Below are 17,488 nucleotides of genomic sequence, written 5' to 3'. Positions count from 1 at the left end.
AGAACAATAATGGTGTGCAGGCCAAGCTGTGTTCGACAACATGATCATATTTAGAGCTTCAGCTATTAACCAACATCTGTTACGGTCAGCATGGTGTGTTAGGGGTTTAGATGGAGGTTTAAATATATTGAAACTTGATCATCATCTTGATCAAAATTGACATCTCTAGGTAGAAAAAGTTGCTCTTACCTCAGTCTCTTCACTATCCAGAATATAGGATTCCAGGTTGACATTATGTAACCACAGAGCTTCTATCCTTGTCAGCCTCCAAATGAGGGTTGACAATTGTTTCTCATATACTGTACAGTGCTGATATAAGAATTATATTTCTGAACAAAGCATAATCTTTTCTTTAAGAACTTTTGTGCCTGAATTATTACTCTTAGCTTCTTATGATTCATGATTCACAAATCCCAAAAGCTTAAATGGTAAAGAAAAGATAAAAAGGTTAAATATGTTCTTTAACATCTGGTAAACTTGATTGTATAAATATTTTTTAATTAAACACCTGAAAAAAAGAGATAAGCACAACATTTAAACTCATGACCACTCTGGGATCATCTTGAGATTGACTTGGATGACCACAAATCAAATCTTAGTAGGTTAAACTTTTCGAAAAAGAAAAAAAGGATAATATATACTCTTTAACAAAAAAAATTCAAAAAAGCTGGGAGAGAAGGTATAAGATTGCTGTGACTGCAATTGCATAGTTTACCTGTTTCTTGTCTGACTTCCCACCAACCATAGCAAGTGATGGGAGAAGCAAATGGGGATATGTTTCTGATGGCAGACAACTAAGCAGCAGCTGTTAATGTGGATGATAACAGTGCAGCAGAGCATGTGTAAGCAATAGGTCATGGCCTAATGACAACTTGGATGCCGGCCACTTGTTGGCTAAGCTTTCTTCTCGCTCCATGGCATCCATCAAGAACAACACAAGAAGTTGACTTGTACTTCACTGCTGGTTAGAAACTGAGCAGTAAAAAAAAAGTCCAAACCTTTCACCCAAACTTCACATTAGCAGATGTGAGTGAGAAGAAGAACATAGAAGAGAAAACTCTGCTTTGACCCAACCAGGTTTTCATGTCAGAATCATATTTCTTAAAGACAAATGGACAACTAAGTTTAGGTGTGAGCTTGGAAGTCAGCAGCATCATCAAGTGAGATCTGGGAAGAGGGTGGAAAGATATATTCCACCCAACACCGACACTGTGTGGTTAGTGGGCAGTCACTTTTGGGAGGGAGCTCCAATCTGATGTGGGTCCAAAGAAGCCAACCTGTGTCTACAAAAAGATAACATCATATGTCAAGGGAAAGAGGCCTCATTCATTTCTCCCACCACACAATGAGGGAGGCATGCAGCTATCTTCCTTGTTATGTTGTAGCTATCACCACATGAACACTCCCTAAATCATCATCAAATTGTGGAGAGAATATATATGCACATCATCAACTCCATGTAAGAAACATCACAGATGCAGCCTTCAAAAGCTGGCCAATTTAACTTTCACTGTAGAAGACTTCAAAACCGAAAACATCAATAACCGAATATAAATCTAAAAATCCAATGAATCAACACAATCAAACGCAATAGAATTTACAAATTTTCATCATGTAAGATCAAACAATAAATTTTCTTGAGTTAATGGAAACTCAAGCTCGAAATCTTTTGCATACTAAAAGTATCTGTCATAGGAAGATGGAAAGATGATTGAGTTGGTGGTGGAGATGGCATTTTGGTCTCAGGTGAAGATGCCAAGAAGCACCCTTTGCTTCTTCCTCAAGATCAAAAAGATAAAATGGTTGGTGCTGCAATCATTGACAGAGTGGCTTTTGCATCTATGCTTTGCTGCTTTCACTCCACATAATTGAGGTGCCATGAGAAGTGAGGCTCTTGTTCTTTGTCATGTCCTGCACCTACAAGCTGGAGATTGATGGGTGTTTGGGCTTATCATCACCACTGCCAATGAAGACAACATGTAAATTTTCTATGACCCTTCAGAGAAGAATAAAAAAAGAAAAGGTTGGAATGCATGCTATGCCATTTAATACATTCACAATCATTCATTCTGAATGATCCATCAACACAGTTAGGCTTATCCTACACTCAGCAATTTCTTCTTTTTCTTTACTCTCCAAGAAGATGACAATTATTCTTAATATAAAAAAGTAAGACTGCATAAATTAACCCCTCAATACAGTAAAATTTTTCTTGGAATTTGGAAGATTTTTAAGAGTAAGCAAAGTGAGAGAGGACGGTATGCTAATCAAACCGAGCGAGTGAAAGATCCTCTGCATCCAAGATGTCCTGCTGTTCCCTGGGACCCATGTTTTGTGGACCCCTCCACACCCCTTCCACTCCTACTTACTCAACCCTCCCACTACTGTGAAGCATCCCCTCTTCCTCTCTCTCTCTCATATTCCACCATTATTTTGGATAAAAAACTCTGCTTTTTATTCTCTTCCACCCAGTCTCCAGTTGTCCTGTTGGAATCCAAAGCCTCTCTCCCTCTCTCTCTCTCTCTCTGCTCATTTCATCTTCCGAAGAATTTAATTCATTTTTGGTCTGCAAAGCTTCTCTCCGTCTGTATGTTCTTTTTGTTGTTTGCATAGATGCCATGCTCTGCTACAGTTGTTCGGAAGCTCTTTTCTTGTGACTCCTGAGGCCTCTTTTTCTCCAGCTTGCCGCCTCTCTCTCTCGCTCTCTCTCTCTCTCTCTCTCTCTCTTATTTATACTGTTTGTTTACTTGTAATTACAGTCGCCATTGAAGATCCATTTGGTACCTTAATATTTTAGAGAGTTTCAGCATTAAGGCAGCTGTTTCGAGCCATTACTCCGCCGCTTTGCGCTCCCAAAATTGTTCATTGATCGCTATTCCTTGACTTTACTTTTTCGTTTAGGTTTCTCTGAATGTGGCGCTTTCGATGCCAGAACCTGGCTACGAGTAAGATCTGATAGAGGGCAGAGGGTGGAAAGAGGAGAGAGGGAGAGGGAGGAGTGGGATCAAAGACCTAGTCTTTCTTCAAAGATCTCATCTTTCTTCCGAGATCTTTGCTTCCGGGTGCAATGAGGTCGGAGGCTCGGCTAGAATCCTTGGTGTTTCAGCTCACGCCTACTCGAACCAGGTAAAATGTTAGATCCTTCTAGATGTAATTGTTTCTTGTTCAAGGGTTGGATCAAGGTGAGCGGATGGGACCGTATCAGATGTTTCCATATAGAAAAAGTTCAGATCTTGGGAGATTTTGTGGTAATTTTGTTTGAGATGTGGGAAAAATCTTCTTGACTAATTGATAAGATCTATCAGGGTTTCTCAATCGAGCTCCAAAAGAAAGAAAACAAATTTCTGCATGCTATTATAATGGGGACTTTGGGAGTATGAGTGGAATCCTTCTTTTTTTATATAGGAAATTGTCAAAGTTGTTAGATTACACAAAGGAATTTGCATTGACATGCTTCGGATGTGATTACTTCCCGCTAGTTCAGATAAGGATTAAACTGACAATTTTGGTTCAGGTAGTAGTTAGTATTATTTTCGCTATTTCTGTATACCAGGCTTCTTAATGAGTATGATATCATTTGGATTGATATCTATCCACCCTGTAGACCATTGCCTGACTGAAGAGTATAGTACTCGATAAAATTCATCCCTCGTTTTTTGTTTATTGTAGCCATATGTATTGGGCAGACTTAGGCTTGTGTGAATCATTATAAGATGGTTTTGGTATCATTCGTGGAGGATGCTTGTTCATTATGGAGTCTTGCTTTTCTTTCTTAACAGGTGTGATTTGATCATCATAGCAAATGGTAAAACACAGAAGATTGCATCTGGCTTGTTGACTCCTTTTCTTGCCCATTTGAAGTTCGCTCAGGATCAGAATGCCAAGGGTGGCTATTCCATCATTCTTGAACCAGACCCAGAAACTGAGGCAGCATGGTTCACCAAGGGCACTGTGGAGAGGTAAGCAAATGATCTTTCAAGTGAACAACACAACATGGAATTGTCATATTAACTGTTGGTCTTCAAACATGTCATTTCTCAATTCTTGATGAGCTAGTTGCATTTTATCTTTTTGGAGGAACTTTGGGCACATGCTCAAATTTTAATACCCAAATTCAGCATCTAATTCTGATATTGACAGGTTTGTTCGTTTTGTGAGCACACCTGAGGTTTTGGAGCGTGTGACAACCATAGAGTCTGAGATCTTGCAGATTGAAAATGCAATTGCCATTCAGGGGAATGATAATGTTGTCTCAAGCATTGTATATATCCGAACTATTCATATGTTGTTTGTAAAACTCAAATGACATCCTTTTTTATGCCATTTGGCAGGTAGAAGATCATCAATCAAAGCCAGCAGAAACAGTAGAAGGTATATAATTTCATCTGGTTCTATAGTAGTCCTAAATAAAAAACCATAATTGATTTGTGAGCATTTTAACATTTGGTTTCTCCTTTCCTAGGTGTGTTAATGTAGTCCCATAGATCAAAGAAGTTGTAGTTTGTGTCCAATTTTCAAACTAACATCTTGTTAGTAGGAGCAGGTTTCTATATGTTCCAGCATCAGAACTTTGTCAACCATAGTGTACAAGAACAGCATTAAAACACAATTTTTTTTGTTCTGAACAACATTAAGACACTTTTTTTTTTCTTCAAAAGTAATGAAGTCTGCTATACTGGCTTTTCATTAGGGCTGATGATCTCCTGACCTACATATCAAAGATACTTAAGGAATCTTATGTCATCCACCATACATGCTAGTTGCATTTTTCATTTAACTTTCTGAAAGTTAGTTATCTTAATATTTCTATTTGGCCTTAATTATCCATATGTATGCCACGGACACATCAATTTTAATATTGATTTCAGTTTCTGTTCCACTACTTACACCCTTTGCTATTCTGACCTTTGTATCATCGCTTGCTCATGGGTAGGTACGAAGATCTCAGTTGATACTGATGCAGCGAAGGCAATAGTTCTTTATAAGGTATTGATTTTATGCATGCATCATACAAACATACATGTATATTTGTAAAAGTTGACATTTGCATACAAAACCTCTGGAACACTGATATGGAGAGCTGATATGATGTGTTACTTGCATGTCAACATGACAAATATTGAAAAGATATAATAGGATTTTGGTTCAAACATAATAATAAAGTATATTAAAATGTATACCATATTATACGGTAAAATTTTCCATTTATTTGAATTACTAAAATATGTAGTTAACAATCATGATAAATAATAAAATATTAGCTAGCTTCTATTCGACATGAAATTATACAACCAAAACTTATGATAAGTGAAGTAAGAAAAAAAATAGTTATTATAGACTTATAGTTTTGTTAATTGTAATATGATGTTAAATACAAATAAAACCATATGATCTGTCTAGAGTTCAATATTCATATTGACTATTATCGCAAAATTGACATTTGCAAAAAGTGTTTGGCTATAAATCTCTTTTTTCAATGAAATTCCTATACATCCTAAAAGTATCCTATTTATGAATAAATAATTATTTGAAAAAAAAATTGATACTTCAAAAAGTTATGTTACTTGTTTAAGAAGTATCCTTCCAAGTGTTAGTATTTGGTATGTATTTGATGTTGGTACATTGAGAGATTCAAAGTAATTTTATTCTGTGGACACAACATGCATATACGTAGCTACACACATGCACATTTGTATGTATTTAATACTTGTCTCACAGAGATGTTAATAAACATGTTTTTTTCTTGATATGTGGCAGCCTGATTCACAACCAAATCCACCAGATTCTAATGGATCCACCACACAAGAGAATTCAAAGTATGAGCAACCTAACATATCCTTAGCCTTTTCTTTCCTAGAAATTGGTTCTTCTGAAGCATGCAAGAATAGTAGTACGAATGTCCCCCATATATGCAAGAATAATTTATATTGTCTTTTCCATTTAATATGTTGAAGCATCAGATAATCAATAAATAACGGATAAGTAAGGTGGCGTCCATGTTCCTTTTAGATATTCCCAGTGATAGCATCCTAATTGCATGATAGGAATAACAATGAAAAAATAAGTCTTTTCTTTGGTGGATGCTTATATTATCTTCCATTAGTACTTTTTCATTACATGTTACAGTAAGAATGAATTCCTTTTTGCAGAGTTCAACTTCTAAAAGTGCTTGAGACTCGCAAAATGGTGTTGCGGAAGGAACAGGGGATGGCCTTTGCACGTGCTGCAGCAGCTGGTTTTGACATGGACAATTTACTGGATTTGATATCATTTTCTGAAAGCTTTGGTGCCTCACGTTTAAAGTTAGTTTTGCCTTTGTCCAACTAATACATTACCGAATACTGCTAGTTTTCATCATTTTAAATTCCTAGTTAACATGTTGAGATATAGAATGATTCGGCAACCGCAGGGAATATGTGAACTGGGAGTATATTTGCTGTCAAAATCTGAAAACTTCAGGTGCATAAAATGACAAAGTAAAGAGTAATATGAATGCATGAAAGGTATTTTGAAAACAAAATTAAGGAACAGTTTGTAAATCTTGATATAGTGACAAGTCTATGACTTATTTATCTCTAATGATGGTATGACAAAGGTTTGAGATAATTCCTGTGATCATGTCACCATTGTTTGATATGTTTTCTTCATCTTATATTCATTATAGTTCTCATTTCTTCCACGTTATAAAACAGGGATGCCTGCTTACAATTTATGGAGCTATGGAAGAAAAAGCATGAGACTGGACAATGGCTTGAAGTTGAAGTTGCAGAAGCCATGTCAACTCGGTCTGAATTTTCTGCTTTGAATGCCTCTGGGATTATATTTGCTACAGATCCTATGATGCAGAATGATCACGGAGATGCACAATCTGTCACTGGCGGTGATATGCTTACAGAGCTTGATGGAAGAGCTGGTATATGCTCCGAACATGAAAGCTGAGACCACTTTACATCAGCTAATATTCATGTTAAAGTCGGTAGCTAAAGAAAAAGTCCTTTAATTCTCATAATACATATCACAATCCTAGTAAAAGATTTTAACTGCTTCTAATTTTTGGCCTAAATAATCTAAATTATTTGATGCACCAAGCCTTCTCTAATTCTACATTTCCATGCATTGTCAAAGGCACTCTCCCCTATCTGTAAACTTATGACAAGTTCTTCCTTTTGGTTTCAGCATTGCAACGTATTATTTCTTATTGATCATTTAGTCAACTCATTTTATTTGGTTGACATATCATCTTAGTTGGAAGTTTCCCATGAGAAAACCTCTCATAATCTTTATTCTTTTTATGCTATTCAAATGGCAAGTCTGATCAAATATGTAACATGAGTTCCAAAACAAATGCATGCATGAAGATAACCACAATGTATTTATGTGAATTCTTGCATAATGCAAACCAATTACCTCAATTCCAGATTTCCATATATTAGTATTCTGGGTTGATAGATCAGTGTATCTTAATTCATTTGTTTCTTCTGTTCAGATAAACAGATTCCTTCAGATTCAAAGGTGCCACTGGGACACCAGGAGTATCTTCAAGGTCAATTCCAGCATCCTGCTTACTCACAGTGGCCTATGCATCCTCCACCAGGTCCTACTATGTTTCAACCTTATCCCATGCAAGGAATGCCTTATTATCAAAACTATCCAGGGAGCGTTCCATATTTTCATCCCCCATATCCTCCAATGGAGGATCCTAGATTCAACAGCTCTCACAGAAAGGGGTCAAAAAGGCAGTCAGCAGATAATAAAGACATTGAATCAGAGACTTGGGAAAGAAGTACGAGGTCACAAGATGATTCAGATCAAAATACTTCAGATCTTGAGAAAGAAGGTTCTCATGGTCATAAATCTCACAGAATAGTTGGTCGGAAAGGAAAGAAAAAGCCTGGTGTTGTTGTCATTCGCAACATAAATTACATCAAATCGAAGAAGCATGGCTCAGTGGAATCCGAAAGTGGTTCACAGTCTGTCTCTGAATCTGAAGCTGAAGAAGATAGTGAAGATGTGCATGCTGACATGCGAGAAAGAAAGCACAAGCACTCTGTTAGGCGTTCCAAGAAAGAAGATCGTCCAGCAAAACCTGAAGAATTTTCAGATGCCTATGGCAATGATAAAGCTGCATATCGAGAGGAGGCAGATTCTGGAAATTGGCAAGCATTTCAGACTTTCTTACTAAGTGCTGAAGAAAAGTCAAGAACAGTTGGTGAAGACATGTTCATGGGAGAAAAAGAGCCTCAGTCAAAGAGAAAACAGAGCAAAAGCGAAGCTGATCCTATCGTTCTTCCTGAGCGAGATTATGGTGATTATCATGATGGGGGCATGGCAGAATTTGATTCTGTTAGTGGGAAGACGATCCGAATGAAGCAGGTAGCTTCTGATGATCAATTTTTAGCTTCAAGTAACGGAAGAGACTTGACAGATAACCAGTTCAAGGAAATAGAAAGTGGTGGAAGAGCATACCGGCAGATGAGCAGTGATGAATTTATGATTTATGAGCAAGAAAAGCAATTCAGTATTAAGAATTCTTCTGACCCATTTGTTGATCATATGGATGAGCATCCTGTTAAAGCAGTTGAGAATTTGTCATACAACATAACAGATGAGACCTTCATGCTTCCTTATAGAACAGATTCACAGGATCTTGGATCAGACAGCATAATTCCTATTGACATGGATTCTGAGTTCTCCTCAGCCCTTCAGAATGGTTCGAATTTATATGATAAAGCCAAAAATCAGCTTAGCTACGAACCAGATGACTTGTCCTTGGTTCCTGAACGTGAAACAGAAACTGTCTCTGTAGGATATGATCCAGCAATGGACTATGATTTTCAGATTCCTGTTGCAAATGCTGTCAAGCTGGAAGCCACTAACCAAGAGGATCTCTCAGAAAGCACTAAAGAAGAATCACAGAAATTAGACAAGGAAAATTCAAGGGTCTCAAATGATAGTATGGAGAAAAGGAGGAAGGATGCACTGGTGAAGAAAGGGACATCCTCGAGGCTTAACCTATTGACTGAAGCCCAAAAACGTGCAGAGAAGCTGCGTTCTCACAAAGTTGATCTTCAGAAAATGAAGAAAGAAAGGGTACTTCTTATGATTGATCCTCTGTTGGCTGTCTGAAATATGTTATGAATATTTCTCTGGTTGCTAATCATACAGGAAGTGAGAAAGGGGTGTCACACAGGAAAGCACATTCCAAGAAACCTGATGAGCTTATACTTCATATTATCTTTCATTGATAAAAACAAGCATAAACCTGATTGCATATTTCCTTTATTCATTGAGCTATCCTTTTCTTGATTAGTTCTTTCAATCACCCTATCCTTTTCTCTTCTTTGATTAGCATGTTAACTATCTTTTTGCGCAAAACCTTGGTATAGGTAAACTAAAGATAGAGCACTGACAATCTCATACTATGTTGTTTCTACAAGTGTTTTAAGTCTCTTTTCCTCTGATAGTCCATTTGGCTTTCGATTGTGTCTCACAGTTCTGAACAAGTATACTTGACATTGTTTGAAGGTACTAAAGATTGTAGTTCAGAAGTTTTAATTCTTTGGTATGTTGTTGTTTTAAAGTCTTGTTAGTTGAGTATAGCTGTATAAAGAAGTTTTCTCCGCTAGTCTGTTGTGGCTTAGTCTTGATGTTTTGCTTCTCTGCTTGGCTGAGCATGTCACTATTTTTTTACTTTTTTAGGAAGACGAAGAGCTAAAGCGTTTGGAAGCTTTGAAAAGGGAGAGGCAAAAAAGAATAGCTTCAAGAAGTGGTTCGACAGTCACTCAGGCGCCATCAACTCCACAGCAGACAAAGGCCCGTTTAGCCATCAAGCCTTCACCAGGTCCTCACAAAGGATTAAAGCTTAGCAACACAGAGCCTGTTTCTTCTTCACCTTTGCGAAAATTGCCCATCAGAACCTCTTCAGATGGATCCAATGATCCCCAGAAACCTATTAAATCCAGCAAATTAAATGGCAGTAACCATGGGTTAACTCGATCAGCATCTTCATTACCTGAGGTTAAAAAAGAAAGTAATGGGCTCATGCCGGAAGCAAAAACAGATTCTCTTCGGATGAAAAGACACTCTGATCCCAAAAGCAATTATACTCAATCTGGTTCCTCGGTGAAGTCTATAACTGCAGATCAAGATTCAAAGAGAGGGGTACCTGATGAGTCTCAGAAAAAGATTACTGCAATCATACAACAGGAGGAAAGTAAGTCAGCAACTCTACCAGAGCTTAGGATTAAAACACCACCAACTTCAACTGAAGTAGTTGAAAATGAAACAGCTAGCAAAGACCCATTGCAGAAGGAGACTGCAAGAGAAGCTTCTCAGGCATCTGATACCAACAACGGAAAATCAGCCAATGACAAGCCACCTAGCAACAACGACGAGAATCCAGTGATCGAGAAGATTGTTGTGATGCTCGAAAATAATTTGGTCACTGCCCCTGTGGTCCAGCAGTCTGATGAGATGATAGACACAAAGGAGAGATCACATGGAGATGGGATGGTTACAGGATATGCAGCTCTTCATGCTCCACCTTCACCAGTTGTTATAACTCAGGTTGAGGATTCTGGTGAAGGCAAGTTGAATGAACAGCTGAATTCCTACAAGGTATTTTATCTAAGTTGCACATCTTTAAAGGACTTTATTAGTTTAGCTGATTGTCTCATCACTTCTCTCTCTGAGCACCATTTTCTTTCTAGCAAATATTTTAATTCTCAACATCTTTAGCATTTGAGTTCTTATAAAAGCAAATATCTATTTGTATTTAGTTTGTTTCATATTTCAATGCTTTGTCTGATAATGCTAATGGTTCTGTTTGGTGCTTTTCTTTTGCCCATTGTTCACGGGCAAGCTGCTTGTGGGATCAATAAGGCTCAAATCTAATCACATTATTTAAGGGGCTTTCTAGTGACGTATACAATTACATAAATTTTATCTCGACTACTGCTTCCATTTAGAGCACTCCTTTTTTATTTATATATCTTCTTTCCTCAACAAATGCTACTTTAGGCTGATGATGGATGCATGTTGCTTCTGTTGATCAGGTGGTTGTTCCTTGCTTGGGGAGTGAGCCTCAGAAGTTCTCAAACTTGACTGTAACAGAAAAGAGTTATCAAGCCCCTTATGCCAGAGTTACATCCTTGGAAGATCCTGCTGCTCCTAATTTGGGATATGGAGGTGTACCTGCATCAGAGTCTGAGATGGCTGCAGAACATGCTGAGAATGGGAGTATTACGGTACATGTATCCGGTTTCAAGAATTCAAGTTTAACTGATATAACTCATGAAACACATGAGAAGCCTCGAAGCAAGGAATCAAAAGGTTTCAGAAAGTTGTTAAAATTTGGACGTAAGAGCCATGGCTCAGCTTCAGGTGAAGGTAACCTTGACTCGGATGCTTCATCAGTCGATGATCCAACGGTTACTGCTGCTTCATCCAACGATGGTAAGATCTCAGCTTCTGCAGATTATTCCTTTTTTTTTTTCATTTTACGTAACGGATTATTGCGTAAACAACTGAATTCCTCTAATCAAGAAAGAAAAAATCTGCTCACCTTGATTACGTCTTTATCTTTACCTAGCTGATTCAATCAATAATTTGTGCCATATCGAGTTAGTCAGCTGTTGAAATTTTGATGAGTTTGCTACTTCTAGTTGTTAAGCGGAATAAAAGTAGAGGCTTTTAGACCAGTCATCAACAACGACATGGAAAGAAAATTGAAACAGCAAAGTTGTCTTTGTGCTTCTAAGAAAATATGTATCACAGAAGCTTGGGTGTTAACGCAAAGCATAGTGGAACCCTTCTTGCCAAATGATATGTGCATGTTGCAGGTCTTCACTTTCTTTTCAGTTCATATACCGAAAAATCACATTTCTTGCAATGATTCTCATGCTGGGGGCACACCAACTAATGTTCAGACATCTATTTTACAACTTCCAAGCTCATCTACATATAGCTCTGTGCTGTTGCTCGAACAGTCCAAAATTGGTAGCGTGACAGATCTCACTAAAACATTCTTTTCTGCCTTTTCTCCTTCTAGGAGTAGCTGTTGCTTGTATAAATTTATCTGTGTGGATTTTACTTCGACCCAATAGTCGTTGCTCAAAATATCAATTCTTTGATGCAGTTACTCATTCGTTCTCCCTCCTTTCACCCTTCCGAAGCAAGAACAGCGAGAAGAAACAAGCGGCGTGACGAGCACTGCAATGAAAGTTCTATCCAGTCAAGGAAGATACATCAAGAGGGGGATCTGCTTCTGTCGAGTACATAAACATATATGGGATGTGATATATCGGTTTTCGAGTTGGCCATATACCATTCTATTCATAGTCCTAGTGTAAAATTGGTGTGTTATTTATTCCTTATTGTTCATATTAATATTGACCAATTGTTTGTGCAAGAAATTTTCTTGAGGTTGGATGATTGATGCAAACTTGTATCTTGAAGCATTCCAGTTTTGTTGTTCATGGGTTTCTTTCCATGTGAATTGTGGTGTTGATGGATCATGCCAAAATAGCTCTCATCTTCGTTTTATTGTGTACATATCAAGCCACAGTTTTCAATTTCATATCCATATACAGTATGTTGAACTACCCACATAACATTATTGAACTTTTGAGGTATAGTTTATTTAATTGCACTTTTTCATCATAGATTCCTAATGCTATAACAAAGCATTAAATCATATTGGACTGTTCTCTCTGGCAGCCTCTAATGGTATATAATGAGTTCTTAGATGCATGTGTGACATCCACGTGTAACGCACGTGTCAATTAGCAGGTAGAAGAAGGAGCAACCCTCATTAGGCCCACTTAAGCATGCGTAGGTCGGCCCATTGGGTCCGTAACATTCTTCTGCGTCAGGGTTAGGGTTCCGTTATATTCGTGGAGCCGCCTCATCTTCGGGCAACTGCCTCCCCCTTCGCTCCCTCGCTCCTCCTGCAGAGTGTGCAAGTCGGAGATCGCGACGACTCTTCTGCAGCCATGGTGCAATTCTAGTGTTCGCCTTTCTTCGATTCGTTCCTTTTGGTTGTAATCCGTTACTAATCTGATGGTTTTTTCCCTGTTTTGGATCAGGTGAAGTACTCGAGAGAGCCTTCCAATCCTACCAAGTGTAAGTTGCTTTCGATTTGATTTTTGGGTTTCTTTCGATCTCGGATATACTCATCTTTGAAGCCTGGGTCTTGGTTTTGATCGATCTACTCCGATGTTTGTCTTGGTTACTTAGTCCTTCCCCGGGAATGTAGAATCTTGCGGTCGTTATTATCTGATGCTTTTGATAAAAGGTCAATAAAAAAGAGATTTTGCGTTTCCTTGAACCCTGATTTCGAGCATTTTGGAGCTCGGGGTATCGTTTTTGTCTGATCTACTGCGATTTAGTAACGATTCGGATATAAGGATTTATGTCTGTTGTTTCTGTTGGTCGTGGCGAATTCTCTTCTTGAACTGATATGCTCAGTTACTCTTTATTATATGATGTTCTCTTCAGATTTTTGTCATTCTTTTTCTTTGAGCTTATATGTTTTTGGTCTTTGCAGCCGCCAAAGCCATGGGTCGGGACATGAGGGTTCACTTCAAGGTGCGAGATTTTTCACTATTGTATGAGTACGAGTTCTATGCTGTCCCATTGTTAGTTCAGATTTTTTTTTTGTGCAAATACTAGTAAAATAGTGTGAAAGCAAAGCTAGTATATGGATCTCTTGAGTTGTGGAAAAAGGGAGAAAATGATATCTAGACATCCATCCGGAAGGCTAGAATTCAGTAAAAACATTATTTTTATATCTGAAGGCGATTTTTTTCTAAACTGAGGGTCTATAATTATATTTATTTCTAGTGTCTCATATCTTTGGCATTATTTTGGTTGATTTGGTTTTTTATTGTATTTATGCGAGATTTCTATCTTCATCATCCATATTCTTTGCAACATGGTAACCGCGATGGTGCATTTATCTTGTACTTGATTTTTATACTTAATAAGTAGGTTTTCATGAAAGATGTTAGTATAAACGGTTGCCATTTCAGTGGTAGAGCTGAAAATTCAGTGAACCAGATCTAGCTAAATATAGAGGAAAGGGGAAAGGGAGGGAAGTTTTGTCAGCAATGTTTTACGTATTTCTAGGATCAATATCTCATGTTTTATTAGTAGTTGCAAATAATACCCTCTGCCTGGTCTTCTACTTCATGAGTCTGTTTCATTTATGCCAAATTCTCATGCTTTAGGTTCAGCATTGTCTTTCATTTTTAATTCGAGGTGATTAAGATTCAACTTTCCATTGACCGTTACTAACTCTAATGTCAAATTAGTTTTCAATAGTAATCTGATGCTGTGCTTGAAGCCATTTTCAGATGTATCAGTAGTGACCGCATGTGCTCTATATAGATTATGTGCACATATCTACGAAAAAGATTTTATGTTTATAATGAAACTTTGAAAGCAAATTATTTTGGTTGCATTTAGATAGGATCTGTAAATAATAGTCCAATTGGTTTTTTCTAATTGTTGTGACTGCTCCACACAGGACTATGTATATATGTATACTAAATTTGTTAATTGATGGCGCTCTTATATACAGTTAAAAATATCACCGTCTCTGAGTTTAAAGTCTTTTTTAACCTATGTTAAAATGGATACAGATGCAACTTTCTAGACTTCAGGTTTATGGGCCACAGGAGAGATACTAAATGCTCTTGATTTTTTTTTGTTCAAATTCCTTTTGTATCTTGGAATAAACTGAACTAATGTATTATTGATTAAATTTATAACGTGGATCATCAATCATTGGCTTAATGAAATTAAGAAGCTATCAAGTGTTCAATATTTTGTTGTTGGCATGGGGACAGGAATGGATTTTGGAATTCTTGTTGGCAACTTAAGATTATGGTTCTTCATTATAAAACTGATTTGTTTGGGATCTCCTTTTTTGTCACATTTTATTTATGTTTGTTACGGATGAAAACTAACGTACTTTATTTTACTGAAGTAGATTGAGAAATGCCATTGAATCAGAACATTGAACACATTGAAATTTTACAAATTTTAACTCATTTTAGTTGCTTGTGTATCAGCAGATGAGCAGGTGCCTGTACATCGTTTTAGATATATATTAAAATACTATATTTCTATATTGTCTTAATGGCACATGCAAGTTTTATTAACTTCCTGTACATTCTCCAATGATGTAATTATATAACAGAATACCCGTGAGACAGCTCATGCCATTAGAAAGCTGCCTTTGTCAAAGGCCAAAAGATACCTTGAAGATGTAATTGCTCACAAGCAGGCTATTCCCTTCCGAAGGTTTTGTGGTGGTGTAGGACGCACAGCTCAAGCGAAGGGCCGGCACCCAAATGGGCAGGGCCGGTGGCCTCTGAAATCAGCCAGATTCATATTGGATCTGCTCAAGAATGCTGAAAGCAACGCTGAAGTATGAACATACTTGACCAATTATTTTCCATCTTTGGTGCTTTGTTTCTATCGCTATATGCTCAATTTCTCTTATTTAGGTGAAAGGTTTGGATGTTGATGCACTCTTCATATCACACATCCAAGTGAACCAAGCGCAAAGGCAGAGGCGCAGGACTTACCGTGCTCATGGGCGAATCAACCGTAAGATCACTTATTGAGCTAATTTTTCAGGTTCTTTTTGGTTCAGAAATGATTCATTGTGTTACATGTTGGCAGCTTATATGTCCTCCCCCTGTCATATTGAACTGATTTTGTCAGAAAAGGAAGAGCCCGTTAAGAAAGAGGTAATTTCTTGGGCTATTTTGTTAACTTCAAAAATGGAACATCTGTTTTGTACTTTTTTTTTGCTGCTTTTCTACCTATGTTAGAGTGGCTTAGGCTTTGTTTAGAGTTGCCACACTAGTTTGGATTTTTAGGACCTTTCATCTCATCATTACTTATTTTTTACTCGTCTCTCTCTCTCTCTCTCTCCCTCTCCCCCTCTCCCTTCCTCCCTCTCTTTCCCCTTGTTTCTCTGTTGCTGATGCAGTTCTTTTGCCACAACTGCCTTCTTTTGTTGATATTTTGCTGTTTGGATTCTTCCTATGTTGTTAATGTCATTGCTGTGAGCGACAGATTGCACTATTGTGGCCATTGTCTGGTGATTCTGCTTTACACTCCCTCTTTTGCTTGCGCTGCATTCTTCTTCTAGCTCTGGTGTTGCCATCTTGGTGCCTGCTTCTCCCCTTGTTTCTCGACTAACTCGCTCTGCATTCTTCTTCTAGCTCTGGTGTTGCCACCTTGGTGTCTGCTTCTCCCCTTGTTTCTTGACTAACTTGAACCTTTTCTTGCTTTGTCATGGCTTGTTCTTGCTGTTGCCACCTCCTACTCTTTCATCTTTAAAGTTTCATGCATGTCCATGAATGGCTCCTCTCTCATGCCTAAGGTCCAACATGGTGGTCACCTCCTTGCACAACGTGACCTAGATTTCATTATACTTGTTTGGCATCTGTGATCTTGGCATGCATGACATTTTGTTTGCTTTCTGATTCTATGTTATTACATTGCAGCCGGAGACCCAGATTGCTCCCAGTAAGCCCAAGAAAGCTCAAGCAATTAGAAGTGGGGCTTCTTCTTAGGCGGCAGCAGTAGTTGCATTTTTCAAGAAGATATCCACCCGTTTCTAATTAGCAGGTTTCATTGTGGTATCAAACATATCTTCATGAGCTCTATGCACTTTATAAACTCTATTACAGTTGCTTTATTTAATGGAGTTCTGAAGGATTTGATGGACCCAACACCACTGTGCGCTAAGTTACAGGTGAAGAATTATGCTTTACATACTGGATTGAAAAGGTATTTGTGACACTCCTAGATTATACAGAATATTTTATCATTAGCTCTAGTAGTTGGACCTGAGGATGACCTACCCTTAGAGGCCATAGAAACCACAATTTGTTAGCAATCTGAATATAACAAGACTGATTGGGGATTGTAGCAATATGATAACCCACGTTTCATTCTACAAGCCAAGAAATACTATAGCATAGCAATCTTTCCCAACCACCTGATCATATCTGAGGATGTATCATGTCATTAGATGAGAGAATGGAGATGATTCCCATGTCTAAAGCAAGTCATCCTTCACCATTGGCTGTGATATTGAAATGAGTGCAAGGTTGAACTGCAAAAGATTTCCATTTTCTTTAGGTTCTCCAGTTATATATAATGGTTAGATGCAAAGAAATCAATATGAAGAAAAAGTAGTTGTTGTGCCTGACTAGTTAGCAGGTGTAATATCACTGGGGAATACCATCGGACGGCCATAGTGATTGTGATCTTTTTGCAATGTGTTGCAATCAGAGGGTTAAATCTTTTGGATTAGTATATCAATGTCGTACATTATGTGAATGTTGTTATCTTCTTGTTTGTACTCTTTTGGGAGAGTGCTCTGTTTGTTACCTCTCATGAATAGCCTTTTCTGAAAGGTCTCAAATCTCACTCCCTTAATCCAGAAATTGCTTTAAGATTTGTC

General features: G+C 37.8%; 2 protein-coding genes across 7 annotated transcripts; both read left to right on the top strand.

Annotated features, from left to right (window-relative positions):
* The first annotated feature begins 2,418 nt into the window (after positions 1-2,418).
* Positions 2,419-12,476, top strand: LOC103985817 (COP1-interacting protein 7). 6 transcript variants are annotated; one of them, XM_009403661.3, is made up of 13 exons: positions 2,419-3,126; positions 3,780-3,959; positions 4,141-4,261; positions 4,332-4,371; positions 4,934-4,986; positions 5,758-5,816; positions 6,150-6,302; positions 6,693-6,913; positions 7,487-9,090; positions 9,700-10,213; positions 10,289-10,617; positions 11,055-11,454; positions 12,137-12,476. In XM_009403661.3, the coding sequence occupies exons 1-13, from the start codon at positions 3,068-3,070 to the stop codon at positions 12,202-12,204; spliced, it is 3,801 nt and encodes a 1,266-aa protein (XP_009401936.2). In that variant the 5' UTR covers positions 2,419-3,067; the 3' UTR covers positions 12,205-12,476. The 6 variants fall into 6 exon arrangements, with proteins under 6 accessions (XP_009401936.2, XP_065008485.1, XP_009401935.2 ...); XM_018826419.2 differs by having other exon boundaries at positions 2,421-2,587; positions 2,902-3,126; positions 9,700-10,617; XM_009403659.3 differs by having other exon boundaries at positions 2,422-2,564; positions 2,902-3,126; positions 9,700-10,617.
* Positions 12,477-12,871: 395 nt separating this feature from the next.
* Positions 12,872-16,751, top strand: LOC103985819 (large ribosomal subunit protein uL22). Its single transcript, XM_009403662.3, has 7 exons — positions 12,872-12,995; positions 13,086-13,122; positions 13,547-13,587; positions 15,203-15,433; positions 15,513-15,615; positions 15,691-15,758; positions 16,524-16,751. Exons 1-7 carry the CDS (start codon positions 12,993-12,995, stop codon positions 16,590-16,592), a joined length of 552 nt encoding a protein of 183 aa, XP_009401937.2. The 5' UTR covers positions 12,872-12,992; the 3' UTR covers positions 16,593-16,751.
* The last annotated feature ends 737 nt before the right edge of the window (positions 16,752-17,488 follow it).

Source organism: Musa acuminata, chromosome BXJ3-5 (genome assembly GCF_036884655.1).
Source record: "Musa acuminata AAA Group cultivar baxijiao chromosome BXJ3-5, Cavendish_Baxijiao_AAA, whole genome shotgun sequence".
Classification (NCBI taxonomy): Eukaryota; Viridiplantae; Streptophyta; class Magnoliopsida; order Zingiberales; family Musaceae; genus Musa; species Musa acuminata.
This window is presented reverse-complemented; position numbering and strand designations above follow the sequence as displayed.

Excerpts from the sequence above, each read along its gene's own strand:
- LOC103985817 (XM_065152413.1), top strand. The coding sequence starts at position 3,068 with ATGAGGTCGGAGGCTCGGCTAGAATCCTTGGTGTTTCAGCTCACGCCT. Across the intron at positions 4,987-5,757 it reads AGGCAATAGTTCTTTATAAG|CCTGATTCACAACCAAATCC; the intron begins GTATTGATTTTA and ends GATATGTGGCAG. Across the intron at positions 5,817-6,149 it reads ACCACACAAGAGAATTCAAA|AGTTCAACTTCTAAAAGTGC; the intron begins GTATGAGCAACC and ends TCCTTTTTGCAG.
- LOC103985819 (XM_009403662.3), top strand. Across the intron at positions 15,616-15,690 it reads TGCTCATGGGCGAATCAACC|CTTATATGTCCTCCCCCTGT; the intron begins GTAAGATCACTT and ends ACATGTTGGCAG. Across the intron at positions 15,759-16,523 it reads AAGAGCCCGTTAAGAAAGAG|CCGGAGACCCAGATTGCTCC; the intron begins GTAATTTCTTGG and ends ATTACATTGCAG.